This window comes from Bombus flavifrons, chromosome 10 (assembly GCF_040668555.2).
Source record: "Bombus flavifrons isolate JBK064 chromosome 10, iyBomFlav1_principal, whole genome shotgun sequence".
Classification (NCBI taxonomy): Eukaryota; Metazoa; Arthropoda; class Insecta; order Hymenoptera; family Apidae; genus Bombus; species Bombus flavifrons.
Genome location: NC_138451.1, coordinates 12,627,075 through 12,642,690, shown reverse-complemented (window position 1 = coordinate 12,642,690; position 15,616 = coordinate 12,627,075). Strand labels below are relative to the sequence as shown.

Here is a 15,616-nt window from a genome sequence, read left to right as displayed (position 1 = left end):
GATTAAATATTTTATTTTTGATAGTAGAATGGCAGAATGTAGATACATTTATTGTTGTAGTATATTTAAAAACTGAACAAAAGGAGATACGGAAAATATAAAATGAAAGATAGCGTTAAGATAGGGGGATTAGGATACGACCATAGGGGAAGACGATGGAAACACGTGATATAAATAAACGTAGTAAGAATTTGAAAAAAGGAAACTACGATTTCAGTCGCACTAAGGATTCTTGTAATTTGCCCCTACCATCTACGCGTTCGACGCACCTTACTCTACTTGACTGTTACTCGGAAGTTTATTGATCGTTTGCTGTCTCCTGTCGCTTTTCTTGTGTTCATTGGTTTCTACATTCGAAATGAGCAGAGAAACGCCTGAAAATTATCTTTCCTATAGATAACGAAGTATGATATACCCCTTATGTCAGAATCAAAAGAATACTGAAAGATAATGTGTTAAATCAGTTCTATTTAACTAGAAAGATAAGAATTATATCTAATCGAGAAACGAGTACCTTATTTTTCCTTTTAATTTTTAAAAATATATTAAAACATATTAATAGTTATTAATGATGTAAAACATTTTGTTTTAGTCGGTATTCAACGGCAGGGGTGGAAGGAGGAGGAGGTGGCGGCGGAGGTGGTGGCGGAGGTGGTGGAGGTGGTGGTGGCGGCGGCGGTAGGAGTGACAGTGGTAGTGTTGTACCTAGTGGTAGTGGCGGTGATACCGATAGTGATAGTGATTAAAAGTACGAAAAAGCAAACAAACGACGAGGAAAAGAAATATAATTTAGAAATAAAGGACAGTAATTAGCAAGAATGGCAGATACAAGTCAGCAACAACCGTTGACTGAACCACATACGAATGGGGTAATGGACGGTTTGACAGAAGAAGAGAAGAGTAAAATGCGGCCTGCAGACATCGATGCGGTAAGATTTCGAAAAAAATTTTTTAAGGAATAAAAGAATTTTTGTGGTATCTTGTACTTACTTTTTGTGCTACGTGTAACGTTTTCGATACATACTGCGCTTTTTAGCCACCTCTTTGGGATTTCTAGGCATATATAAAATAGTCCACTATCAGGCGGTATATGTGACTTGAATGAAAAATCGCACAACAGTGTTGCATATCTAAGAAATATTTTTAAATTATATTTTCCATTACATTTTTGTGTAGGATATGAGGGAGATGGAAAGAAGGAAGAGAGTTGAAATGATGATGAATTCTCGACTTTTTCGCGAAGAATTAGAACGCATTATTGAGACACAAATGAAAGATGGTGCTGGACCATCAGGTCTACTGCAGCAAATCTCTGATATGATGGGTGCACAAGGTGCTCGGTTTAATGCAAATGTTTTTAAAAGTAAGTTCATTAAATACCAGTTATTCAATTGTGTCTTATCAAATGCTTATCTAACTAATTCTCTTACAGCTTCTAATTGTGTATTACCTATCAACGATATACGCGGTGTCGAAAGTATGGGTTATGCAAAGGGAGAGAAACTATTGCGTTGCAAATTGGCAGCAGTATTTAGACTGCTTGATCTCTATGGTTGGACTCAAGGTGTTGGTGGACAAATTACAGCACGCTTAAATCAAGATCAAGAACACTTTTTAGTTAATCCGTATGGTCTGTTGTATCACGAAGTTACTGCTTCAAGCTTGATTAAAGTTGATATGCAAGGAACAGTCGTGGAACAGGGGACAACCAATTTTGGTGTTCATGTGGCAGGGTTTCAATTGCATTCAACGATCCATGCTGCTAGACCTGATATAAAATGCATTGTTCATATTACCACTCCGTCCGTTACTGCTGTGAGTAAAGAAATGCATATTTTATTCTGTTTTTACATTTTGCGTCTCTGTTAATTATATATTTCCTCAGATCTCGTCATTAAAGTGCGGATTACTGCCAATTGGACAAGAAAGTATAGTAATAGGAGAGGTAAGCACGCATCAGTATGTAGGTGGATTTTTTGAACCAGAAGAAAAAGAGAAGATAGCAAGAAATCTTGGACCGATGAATAAAGTTATGCTTTTAACGAATCGCGGTGCTCTCTGCTGCGGAGAAACTGTCGAAGAAGCTTTCTTCAATGTTTACAATATGGTCCTAGCTTGCGAGACCCAGTTAAAACTAATGCCTGCTGGTTTGGATAATTTAAATCTTATTTCCGAAGAGTCTAAGAAAGCTATATTCGAAGCCTCGAGAAAACCACCTACACCGCAACAAACGGCTCAAATCACCGAAACCACTGCTCTTGCTGAGAAACTCGAAAAGCGTTGGCGAATTGGTGGAACTGAATTTGAGGCACTTATGCGAATGCTCGATAATGCAGTAAGTATATAGACCTTCCGTTGTTTTTACCTCAGTCCTTCTGTTTTTTTCTTTCATTCCGGAACGTTGCATCGTTCTCGCTTATTACTGATTCTGTAATAGCTAACAAGTTATTGGGTCATTCACAGGGTTTCCGAACTGGCTATATATACAGAAATCCACTAGTAAAGGGAGAACCTCCGCGGCCTCGAAACGATGTAGAAGTACCACCGGCAGTCTCGTCTTTGGGATATTTACTCGAAGAAGAAGAACTTTATAAACAGGGGTAAATATGTTTGTTACATAAAGGTGCTTCACAATTATTGAAGAAAACTTATTACGTTCCCACTTTTTTATAGGCTCTGGAAAGGTGGCCGTAAAGGCACGGATAGGTCACGTTGGTTAAATTCGCCCAATGTATACCAAAAGGTCGAAATACTTGAAACAGGAACTCCTGATCCGAAGAAAATTACAAAGGTAGAAGTCATCACTTTTGAGAACAAAACTGAATAGATATAACGGCGTGCTTCTAAAATAAATGACAAATAAAAAAGAAAAATAATAGAAAAAAGTAAAAAACAGTGTATGGAAAGGAAGATGAAATTTGCGCAAGAATTAGACGATCTTGCATAATATTATTAAAAAAAATACTATTAAGACAATGTCAAGATTTGCATTTATATTAGGATTGATATTTTACATGCACATGTTGTTACATTTATAATCTTCTATAAAGTTATTTGTCGAAACGTAATTATTATCGTTAATTGTAAGAAAAGAGATCGTACAAGTTTTCAAAAATATTGCTTAATTCCATTGAGTTAAGAAAACAAATCAATCATATTTCATGTTGTCCATTATTCTCTTTCAATATACTTTATTGCATACATTTAAGACACGGCGAAAGAGAAAAGATCTCATATGGAAAGTAACTGAAAGTAAAAGTTCATGATTATTCTGAACATTGAATCCTTCTGATCAATTATATTACATTTGTTCGTTGTTTATAATCTCCGTAGTGATATTTGCGTACCTTCGATACATTCCAATTTATAATATTATAGTAGAAAATACACTGTGAAGAAATTCATGTGAAAAGAAAGAAAAGAGAGAGGGAAAAGGGAATACAATCTAATACATCTAATAAATTCTCAACGATCTACTTATGATTAATATAAAATGTAGTTCTAAATAAATGTTGCTATAATATTGTGTATCTTTCGGTGGATTAACTAAAATTATAATGGGACTTTATCGCGCCTCTCTCTTGTAGCTTATTAATATATAAATAAATATATGTCTACTGTTTATCGTGTATAGGTAATTTTTCGAAAAAAGATAGAACCCTTCTCTTTACTTTACAACGGCATGGCAGCATGTATAAAATGAAGAAAAAAATAGAAAGAATTTTATTGAAGTGTGTTATGAATCTATGTTTCAATGATCGATTCGATGAACAAATAATAGCCTTATTCTCGAGCATTTTGTCGAGTTTATGGCATTTTAACTCTGTTGTATGAGCATCGAATTTAAGATAGTCATATGATGCGCATGGATATCATTATTTGACTGATTCACATTCGAAACTGTGTATGAATGTGTGCCTGTTAAAATCGTGTCGTCGAAGGGATGGATATTCAACTCTTCGTCCCACTGCATTTACAAAACCAGATCGATCGACCCTAGATCAGAGGGAGGTAGATATGAAACATTCGAAGAATATTCGCTGTTAATGACAGTAGTATATATAGGCGTAAATAGACGTAGACCTAATTTTTTTAATGCTGTAAGAAGATTAGATCGTAGGTAAATTAATCGAAAAATGTGTACTTGAATTTGGCAAATGAACAGTCTAAAATGTTGCAACATTAATAATGTTACGCACGCAAATTGATTGAAATGATAACGAGACGACATCACCAGCAAAGCAGGCACACATAACATACGCAGACAATGCGAAAATAGGTATCTCATAATGCTGTGTTGGATGTCGAATTATCGATAAGGGTCGGCTAACGTTCTGGTTTTGTGTGCAGTGGGTGTCAGACGGATCTCCGACGCATAGCAGTACACCGGTGAAGATCGACAGTGCCCTTCAATTTGTACCGAAAAATACCAATCCAAAGGAATTTAAACAATTACAACAACAGGTAAGTAACATGAAATTGCATTGATTCAGTTTACGTTCATTTCTTAAAATATTTCAATGAAATAATATATAAATATTTTGTATTTGCAAACTGAATAAACCCTTGGAGCTGTGCTTTTTTGTTTAGATAAAGGATTACCGTAGGGCAGATAAGATATCAGCTGGACCACAATCCCACATATTAGAAGGAGTTACATGGGAAGAAGCCAAAAAAATGCAGGTGATGTGACACATTTTTAAGTAATAACTCGAAATTAAAATTATAATAATTTATTAATTTACTATCTTGCTAAATTATACATCCTATTTTTTGGTAAAATATATATTGATGAGAACATTCGCTTATGAAAGGATGCCACTATTAGCGGAACAGGAGAACAAGTAGTGTTGGTAGGGGCAGCCAGTAAAGGTATCATTCAAAGAGGGTTTCAACACAACGCAATGGTTTACAAAACACCGTATGCCAAAAATCCTTTCGATGCTGTTACCGATCAAGAACTCGATCAGTATAAGAGAGAAGTTGAACGCAAACAAAAAGGAGATATCTGTAAGCAAAATAGCATATAAACTTGCCCTCAATTGAAAATTTACATAGTGAGTAAATTTAATCTTGGTTTGATCTTTTCTTGTTTTACAGATGATGAATCGCAATCAGAATCGGAAGCATTGTCATCATTCAATGTTAGTCGGGCAACACACGAATCAAGCACTGCCAAAAGTCCAATTCAATCGCCGGTATCTGTAACTTCGGAAACAGAAGAAGAGAGCAGAGATGGTAAGTAACAACAAATTCTCGTATGTTTTTTGTATTTTATTGTTATCTCAGAACTGAAAAATAAATCGATCAATGCATCGTGTCTCAATTACTTTCAGAACCCCGAGTTCTACGGATAGAAACGAAACAAGTGCCTGCACCAAGTCAACCTGAAGTTGTATTGAGCGACGGTAAGCTATTTTCTCAATTTTTAGCTTCCAGAGCTTATGCACTTTAAATCGATCATTTTCACAGAGGCGGAGATATTTTGAAAATGATCGAAGAAACGTGCAGTATGCATGTTCGATATAATATATGGGGAGTCTTGTGTCGTATTACTTTTGCATTTTCTTTTTTAAGTCTTATTCCTCCTGTCTTCTATGTGTTTCATAATATTGCATTTTTAAATGAAATTTCGTACAATTAATGATAACGATCGCAAGGCTTGTTCCATAAGCACAAAGGTGTTGCAATTTATCATTACATTTTTTCCCTACCTTAATTTGTCACCTTTATTTATGATCACTAACGCTTGCACCTTGCATGGATGTACTTACATTCGCATAAACATTTTGCATATTTATGTTTGGTACAGGAATATAAGTGTTATTTCCTCCATATTCTTTCCCTTTTTTTAATTTTTGTCCTAGATTGCATGTTAACTACCTTGCATCGCATTAATAAATAATATTCTGTTCTCATTATAATTTCTTCCTTGAATTACGAATTATAGTAAATGTAATTTATAAAAGCTGTGTGCACAACTCGAGTATGGTAATGACTGACACAATTTTTAAGAAATCAATTTGTCCCGGGATATACTCGGACCAATTTGTTTGATTTGTTTGATGTCACAGTTGAAAGATTTTAAGATATTATACTTTTCATTTTGTCAGCTGTTGCGAATACAAGAAATTTCTCAGATACGCAGGTGTGAGCATCCGTGATCATAATAAATATCTTCTGAGAAAGAAGATAAACGAAAGGAGCAAATATTAAAATACAATTGTGGTGTTATGGGACACTATGGTTGCAGATCTTGGTTCACCGAGCAGGTTCTGCAGTCAATGCAAAAACAAATGTGAGAACGAGATTGAAAATGATGCCTGCATTATTAGTAAACACCGTCATTGTCCAGTTGCTGAACTATATCGATACGAACCACGTTTAGAAATTGTCCGAGGTGACATAATCGCAGAGCGGTTAGTAACTAAGTTAATCGACCACCGTCCTTGTCCTCCAGTTATATTAACTGGTGAGCAAGTAAATTGCTCGGGTGACACGAAATACAATGGTATTGAACAAGTTCCAAATTCGGTTTACTTTGAAGACAAAAAAACACAAGAAGAATCGACCAAGAAAAGAAAATCTAAAGTTCGTAGATCATTGGAAATGAAAAATAACGTAAATTCGTTGAATGTTCCGTCTTCTAACGAAAAAATGAAAGAAAAAGATAGAAATGATGAAACGAATTTGAAATCAATCGATACAAGCTCTATGGAACAGATTACCGAAATAGTAAACTGTATTGATTCAAACATACCGCCAACGAAAACAAGATTAATCGCTTTATCTTCTCCTGAACTTAAAGTCTCAAAGAAATATAGTTTAGATCCGTCCGATATGAGTTTAATATACAGTTTGACACCATGTATGAATTCAGAAAATGATCACGAAAATATCGATAAAATGATGATAGACAAATCGTCGACGTTATCAACATTTACATTTGAACCCAATAATAACTTGGAGCAGGATTGCTTTTTGCAATCAAACGAGGAGAAAAGTCCCAGAAACGAACAACAACAATGGGAAAGAAAGGACTGCGTAGACGATAAAACTGATAATTATATTTGGTTCAATTCGTTATCCGACAGTGAAAAGTGTGAGTTTTCTAACGATAATAAGACAATAAATAACGATATATGTTTTGATAATGGACAAGTTGAAATTCGTTCGAACGAAGGATCTGATATGTTGGAACTATTCGCTGACACGACTTTAGAATTGCTGGAAACTACCGGTGAATATTTTCGAAATGACATAAGCAATATAGCGAATGAAATTATCGCAGAACTTAATGGAAACGACACGTATGTGATCATTTACTGTCTAGTAAATGAAATTTTTCAAAAAGTTTATGATACTCTCTCGAGTATAGAGTTAAATGATCGATCTAGTTCGCCGTTATCAACCATTTCTTGGCAATTCTCAACTCCAAAATTATGTTTGAACGTAAAAGATAATAAACACACGCCGAAAGAAATCGAAAAGACTCAGACCAATCAAACTACACCTGTTATCGTTATACATGAAGTTATTCACCATGTGATCGATGCATGCGATGAAATTAAGAAAGCAAAAACCTATGCAAATATAGAGCTGAGAGAAAAAGGGAACAATGATACTGTTAACAATGACGAAGAAAACATCGGACAGCAGAAGGGTTTGACAACGACGATAAACGGTGACAAATTAAAAAAAGCATCTGATCGAAACACACAAATTGCACCGACTGTTACCGCTTTTGAGAATCTGGTTTTACACGAGAAGAATGATCAGTCTCCTGAAATAACAGCAGAAGCAGGTGACATGACGGAAGCAGCAATTTTCGAATTTCATACACTAGTGAAGGCGAAGCCAACAAATACTGATAAAAAGGAATTTGAACTGAACTTCCGAATAGAGAGAAATTTTGGTGTTGAGAGCAGTGTTGAAAATAAAAAATTGCATGGGCAAAATATGGAAGAAGTTGAGTCCGGTCTATCTGAAAGTCTAGAGAAACTCGCTGAGATAGATTGGAATATAAATTCAGATGTTGGAAATAAAAGATCTCATGAAAAAGATAAGGAACAAGTTAAACTCAGTCTACCTGAAAGTTTAGAGAAACTCGCTGAGATAGATTGGAATATAAATTCAGATGTTGGAAATAAAAGATCTCATAAAAAAGATAAGGAACAAGTTAAACTCAGTCTACCTGAAAGTTTAGAGAAGCTTGCTGAGAAGGGTTGGAATATAGATTCGGATAATTTACCTGAAATTGATACAAGGGAAGAAGAAATAGCAAAACTATCAGAGACTTCTAAGGCTGTAGAGCTGAAAGAAAAAGAAGACAGTAATACTAGTAACAATGAGAAAGAGGAAATCGGGCAGCAGGTGGATAATTTGACAACAATGATAAACAGTGATGAATCAAAAAAAGATTCTGATCGAAGTATGGGAGTTACATCGATTTCTTTTGAGAATTTGGCTTTAGACGTGGAGAATAATCAATCTGTTGAAACAGAAGCAGACGCAATTTTCGAGTTTCGTACAATAGTGAAAGCGAAGCCAATAAATACTGATAAAGAAGCAGTTGAATTGAACTTTCGAATAGAGAGAAGTTCAGATGTTGAGAGCAGTGTTGAAAATAAAACATCGCATAGACAAAATAAGGAAGAAGTTGAGCCTGGTCTATCTGAAAGTTTAGAGAAACTCGTTGAAATGGATTGCAATGTAGGTTCGTATGATCTGTTCGAAATTGAGGAAAGAAGAAGAGAACCAATGACACTATCAGAGACTACTAAAGCTGTAGAAGCGTGCGTTGATTGTATTTATTGTATGAATTCCTGTCCTGTGGATTACAATCAAGAATATTCTCCGTTATCGACCATAGGTGAAGAAGAATCAGACGAGAAGATTGTGGATTTAAACTCAGAAATTGGAGGAAAACGACTTAATGATACTTATACATTTTGTGATTCCGAAGAAATCGTAAATGACAAAGAATTATCTAGTCATAACTTAGAAAATAACAATAACGCATTCCTTTAAAATGATTTCATCAAACGATCAAACATCGTCCTTTTCAGAAATTCATCCCCTCAAAGATGTAACACTTGCTTCAGTGGAGTTTCTTTAAGTTAATAACTTGAGAAAACCAATAGTAGAACCATCATCGTAGAATTTAGTTCCTAGGATTATTTAAAGAATACTTTTTCAAATATCCAAAAAACTATTCCTTTTCTGTTGCTACAAACCAAAGAAATTTTTTTATTTATCAAAGGTATAAAACGATATGTTAATTTGTATTCTATTTTTACACAGTGCTCGTTTTGTTTATTGTTTATATCTAGTGTTTGCAATTGTATTATGCACATTGTTCGTGTCCTGATATTGCATACTTTGTTTTTTTAGTTTTTCTTTCTTTTTTTATTTATTTTTTCTTTTATTTGTATCGAGTACATGTTTTGTATGTGAAACATATTAAGATTATGAAATAAATAATTTTCTTAAAAGTAACGAGATACAGAGATCAGAACAAATCATTTTAATATCCATTTTAACATCTTTATCAGTTGTTATAATGTGACTGCATATTCGAAACGCTTGAAGAGCAAACAAGAATTATACTTTGGTTTTCGTTTTCGAGGTAAGCGTGAGTATTTGACTATTCTTCGCCAATTTCTTGTGACATTCTAACTTATACACTAATTTTATTTATACACTCTTTATTAATTGTAAACATAGATTTTACATGATATTATGCTTCCCTTCTTTATCATTTATATACAAAATTTGTAGACAACGTGTAATATTTCTCAACTTATTGTTTCAGGGGAAAATACCGTAAACGGCGATCACTCTGATGCGCATCACAGTACATTTTCTCAAAGTAGTAAAGAGGTTTGTTTCTTATGTCATCTTAACTTAAATATTATCATTATCCTCGAGTTTTATCACAAATGTGCAATAATATCTTATATAACTTCAATCTTTATCATGCTATATTGTCGACTAATAGAACTTGAAAAATGCAAAAATAAAAGGGAACGATGAATTATCGAAAGAAAAGCTCGAGGATTCTCAAAGTATATATGCGATAACGAAATATATATCGCATATATACACACAGTCACGAAATTGGAACATACCTTTTATCATGCATTAAATCTTTATTATAACAATTTAAAGATCAATGCCAATTGCGTGACACGTTTTGCATATAGATGTTTCGTAAAATGATAAAGCTACACATTTTTGTCTTTTACTATTTCTAACGAATCTACGTCGCATCGTTTTTTATACATGAAAGAATTAGTCGCGATTATCTTTTATCTTAAACTAATCGTAAATTTTTACGAATCTTTATATCACAATCTCATCTTTAATTTATCGAACGAATCTTAAGAATCATACACAAATGCTGCTTCGTCATTAACTGCGATATAATGCTAGGAATAAGCTAGTACGCCAATAGTGTTCGCTTGCATGAATCTAAGAATGACCGATTTTTATGGATCCAATAAAGATCATGCAAAACGCTAAGGGGCGAAGGAAAAGAAAATGGGACACACGTGCGCGTGTATTTATACATATATGTATGTACAATACTATGGAAACATTTTAGACCATCTACGACAATGATCTCATAATAGCAGGTAATTTTTAGGAAATATTTCCATACCATACAGTGTTATATGATATTTTGAAAGTCATAGTGGTATAAATCAAGAATTTGAGAACTTGAATTTTTTTAAATTATCATTTATTATTTTTTATAATTAATTAAACTATAACTTCATTTTCTGCCACAGTACGTTTTTATGGCGTGCAAAAATATAATCAATTCTGTATAATCAGTGGTCTGACTTATACCACTATGATTCAAATAAAGACGAACCTTCAGATATTCTCTACAGTGAGTACAGATTGATATAGAATTTTTTGCCGTAATGTATATATATGCAATTATAATTATAATTATGTATTTCGAATCGTAAAAGTATCCGGCCCCAAACTTCAACTTATAGCTAGTAAACTTTTACTCGCAAAGGTTAGGTTTCTTCGAATTCGAATTATGAGGGTAAAATAACGCGCCTAGTCATATGACAAATAATTCGAACTATAATAAGTTTATATTTCAATATATAAAGATTTTCATAGCGGATTCATACTACAGAATAAAGTTACAGAAATTCGAATTAGGGAAGTTCAACTATACTGATAATTCGTGAATTAAATTCTTGAAAGTAATAACAGAGTTCGAACAACATCAAGTATCGTTATACTCGTTCATAAAAATGAAATACTTCCTTTTTTATAGATGGTTTAACATTTTTGCATAGTACTATACATGTATATATATATATATATATATTGATAAAACGATACATAATGGAAGAAAAGATTCGAGGGAGAAAGAGCAGGCGCGCGCGCGTGTGCGAGCTTGTAGGGAGAAAGAAGGAAAAGGCGAATTGGCTACTTGCATGTGCATGCAGAAAGGTTTATGGTTACGGTTGGGACCTTCCGTGTTAAGGGTTCCGTGTCGCAGGATGTGAGCGTTAGCGAGGAGTCACCGAAAAAGGAAAAGAAGAAGAAGAAAGGCCTTAGGACACCATCTTTCCTAAAGAAGAAGAAAGAGAAGAAGAAGCCAGTCGAGGCGTAGGTAGTCCTAACTTTGGTACGTATGTACAAAATACACAATATTGGAATTGGTATCTTTATTCGTATCCACCTCATTCATTATTCTCGATTATACATGCGTTAATATTTCTCTTCTCTTTTTTTTCTTTTTTTTTTTTACAATTATTGATTCTAACCAGTTGACTTTGCGTAGATCAATGTCGCATTTTTAGCAGATATTTGTTTAAGAGGTTATGTTATGATTGATGACGGGAATAAAATTGTCACTTCACACGATCTTCCACTTATCTTCTTGCTAATTGGAATAGTTATACCGCGACTTACATCAAATTTTTTGTATCCAGGAAATACTAATCGTAAGAAGAAGTTCAAAGAAGAAAGGTAGGATAGAAATTTCTGTGTGAGAATATGTCTTCCTTCTCTTTCTTAATTTTCATTATTGTTATTGTTATTACTATTATAGAGTAGAAGAGCTATTGATGCTAATGTAATTCGCATAGTTGCAGCAATCTTAGATTTCGTATCCTATAGTCGCCAGTTAGAATCATGATTGCTATGATGGTGTTTATACGGTCACACGTTATTATTCGGGATTGCGTGTAACTCATTTTTTGTTCACTAGTCTCTGAAAATCATACTGTTTAATCGATGTCTGTTTTGACATGCATCACGAGTATAAATAATGGAAACATAAGTTGTTATTGGATCGTACTTTATGAAAGGTTTCCCCTTCGATTTTTTATTTCCAGACACTGCCACGAGCAAAAGCTTATCGCAAATAAAAGAACTATTACCGAATGAGGATTAAGCCGCGAGACAGAGAAGAGTCGAAGATCGCAAAGCGAGTTAAAAAAAATGCATATACCGGAGACGAATGAAAATAGAAAATAGGAAATAGAACATAGAAAATTTAAAATTGAAATAACCGTGCAACAATCACAGCATCTTTCCAGGACTCAAGACTGCCATCGCATTACGTCTACGTACGATAAGAAACTATATTGTACTGTTAATGTTTTTACGTTTTTAATTTGTTAAAGCGTCGCGCTGAACTATTTAATCCGCTATTTAATTTTGCCTCCCCAGCCCCGTTTGTGTAATGCAATAAAACGAAACAAACGAAATACGTCTCTGATTGACAAGAAAATATGTGGGATAACTCCTCGTCGTGTTATAATTTTCATCTTCAATTTCTTTATTCCAAATATGCCTTATCCCTTCTTGTGCCGCCTCTATTTAAGCTATTGTACGTAAGTACGTTATGTGTCACATTTACATACTATTTTTCAATCTTCTCTTTTTATGATACATCATTATACTTTACAATATCAATTTATTAACTATATATGTTAAGATAAAAAATATCTGTTCCTGACAAGATTTCTCGGCAGTAGAAGTTTTAAAAAAGATGAGGAAAAAGAGCGAAAATCAGAGTTAAGTGGTGAAACGAGAAAATTAGCGAAGAATAGACCAAAGGACTAAAGGTATGAGAAAAATAAGCTCGATTCAGTATTCGTCAGCATTATCTGTTTCTACGTCAACCGAATCTAGCCCAACCTCTTCGTAGTCCTTCTCAAGAGCTGCAAGATCCTCACGAGCTTCGGAAAACTCACCCTCTTCCATGCCTTCTCCAACGTACCAATGAACAAAAGCTCTTTTAGCGTACATAAGGTCGAATTTATGATCAAGACGAGCCCAAGCTTCAGCAATAGCTGTTGTATTAGATAACATGCAAACAGCGCGTTGAACTTTAGCTAGATCTCCACCTGGTACAGCTGTTGGTGGCTGATAATTTATACCAACTTTGAATCCTGTCGGGCACCAATCGACAAACTGTATCGTTCGTTTCGTTTTAATAATAGCGATTGCAGCATTTACGTCCTTTGGAACCACGTCTCCTCTGTACAACATGCAACAAGCCATATATTTTCCGTGCCTGGGATCGCATTTGACCATTTGATTCGCTGGCTCGAAGCATGCGTTGGTGATTTCCGCGACCGAAAGTTGCTCGTGATATGCTTTTTCGGCGGATATTACAGGAGCATACGTAACTAAAGGGAAGTGGATTCTTGGATAAGGAACTAAATTCGTTTGAAACTCGGTTAAGTCTACGTTTAAAGCACCATCAAATCGCAACGAAGCTGTTATGGAAGAAACAATCTGTCCGATTAACCGATTAAGATTGGTATAAGTTGGTCTCTCGATATCCAGATTACGTTGACAGATATCGTAGATCGCTTCGTTGTCGACCATAAAAGCGCAGTCTGAATGCTCGAGAGTCGTATGAGTGGTAAGAATGGAATTGTATGGTTCAACAACTGCCGTGGAAATTCTCGGAGCTGGATATATCGCAAATTCTAACTTAGATTTCTTTCCATAGTCAACAGAAAGACGCTCCATTAATAGGGAAGCAAATCCTGATCCAGTACCACCACCGAACGAATGAAAGATAAGAAATCCCTGTAATCCGGTACATTGATCCGCTAATTTACGAATTCGATCAATAACCAGGTCGACAATTTCTTTACCAATTGTATAATGACCACGAGCATAATTATTTGCTGCATCTTCCTTGCCAGTGATCAATTGTTCTGGATGGAAAAGATGCTTGTACGTCCCAGTTCGAACCTCGTCTACAAACGCATAAACAATATCGTCACTGTCTCTGAATATCAAATTTTTAATGATCTAATGACTCCTTTTTTCTCTTACCAACTACTGTAGGTTCCAAATCAACAAATACTGCTCTGGGCACATGTTTTCCGGAGCTGGTTTCACTGAAGAAAGTGCTAAAGCTATCGTCGCCAACAAACTTATCTGATGGCATTTGTCCATCCGGTTGTATTCCATGTTCCAAACAATAAAGTTCCCAACAAGCGTTTCCAATTTGAACGCCAGCTTGACCGACATGAATAGATATACACTCACGCTGAAACGTAAAAATTTTTTCTATAAAGATCTTTTTCTTCAATCCTTGCTCTTATCGCATATACAATTGCCCTTTTGAATTCAAAATATCGAACCATCACTTCTTTTCCAAAGAAAATTAGAATACAGGAAACTAATTTTTACATCGTTTAATAATAAACAGAATGTTATTCAGACTAATAGTGTATTAATGATTTATTATTTAGTTAAATTTTTTATTTCATCTTTTTCTTTCTGTTACTTTGGCTACAGTAATCACTTTGTGAATTGTGAATTTTTCTTACCATTTTAATTACGTAGAAATATAAAACTTTATTAAACACAGAATTTTTTGCTGACGAATAACACGTTTACACAGAAGATGGGTGCCGCTTCTTTGAACGATTGAAACTTAATGATGCAACACAAGAACGGTCGTCGGCCTCTTATATCCTCCACTTCGAATCATCTCCAAATGTACTCAAGTTAATTGCAAGTATTCATCGGAAAAGCTATTTTCCTATTTTGGTACTTTTCATAATTAACTGTGTTTAAACTTGGTACTAAACTATGAATTTTTGTTTCATCAAAGTATCGTTTTTAGATTTAAGAGTAACAGAGTAAATATAAAAAGTTATATTTGACAAGTCCGCTCTCAGTTACGTCGCACTTAAGATTAAATCTAATAAACGAATATAAATAGCATATCTTAGCTAAAACTAGCTTTTGCTAGCCAAGTCGTAACTAGCCAATTGAACGAAAAGTTCGTGATGCACATTCTTGTGGTCTATTTTTGTTCACATACATATGTATATCTTTGACACTTGCAATTCGATCATTATGTACATATAGTACATATAAAAATACATATGTATTTTGTCATTATATTCGCAATGTACGGAATATCTTTATATTCTTAAATTTTCTTATTTTTCACATATAAGAAATGTATAAACTATCAATTCGTGTTTAAAAATTTGTCTTTATTCTTTCCTTTTTGTTATTGACCCTTCACTTTCCACAACATATCCTCATGCAAATTTGTAATATTTTAAGTTCATATTAATAATTAAATATCAATAACTGA

At 34.3% G+C, this 15,616-nt stretch overlaps 2 protein-coding genes across 7 annotated transcripts; one reads left to right on the top strand and one right to left on the bottom strand.

The window, feature by feature from the left end:
- Nucleotides 1-721: 721 nt before the first annotated feature.
- On the top strand, nucleotides 722-12,746 carry hts (adducin 1-like protein hts). 6 transcript variants are annotated; one of them, XR_011174207.1, is made up of 15 exons: nucleotides 726-929; nucleotides 1,177-1,363; nucleotides 1,433-1,815; nucleotides 1,886-2,335; nucleotides 2,464-2,600; nucleotides 2,674-2,791; nucleotides 4,351-4,464; nucleotides 4,591-4,683; nucleotides 4,815-5,010; nucleotides 5,101-5,238; nucleotides 5,337-5,408; nucleotides 9,815-9,882; nucleotides 11,516-11,659; nucleotides 11,967-12,003; nucleotides 12,372-12,746. XR_011174207.1 is itself a non-coding variant. In XM_069121538.1 (14 exons), the coding sequence occupies exons 1-13, from the start codon at nucleotides 819-821 to the stop codon at nucleotides 11,642-11,644; spliced, it is 2,181 nt and encodes a 726-aa protein (XP_068977639.1). In that variant the 5' UTR covers nucleotides 726-818; the 3' UTR covers nucleotides 11,645-11,659; nucleotides 12,372-12,746. The 6 variants fall into 6 exon arrangements, 5 of the variants coding, with proteins under 5 accessions (XP_068977637.1, XP_068977639.1, XP_068977640.1 ...); XM_069121538.1 differs by lacking the exon at nucleotides 11,967-12,003 and having other exon boundaries at nucleotides 11,531-11,659; XM_069121537.1 differs by lacking the exon at nucleotides 11,967-12,003 and having other exon boundaries at nucleotides 727-929.
- LOC138183967 (tubulin alpha-1 chain) lies at nucleotides 12,249-15,437 on the bottom strand. Its single transcript, XM_069121549.1, has 3 exons — nucleotides 14,835-15,437; nucleotides 14,335-14,551; nucleotides 12,249-14,255 (listed from the first exon to the last, which is right to left on the bottom strand). The coding sequence occupies exons 1-3, from the start codon at nucleotides 14,835-14,837 to the stop codon at nucleotides 13,129-13,131; spliced, it is 1,347 nt and encodes a 448-aa protein (XP_068977650.1). The 5' UTR covers nucleotides 14,838-15,437; the 3' UTR covers nucleotides 12,249-13,128.
- Nucleotides 15,438-15,616: the final 179 nt, after the last annotated feature.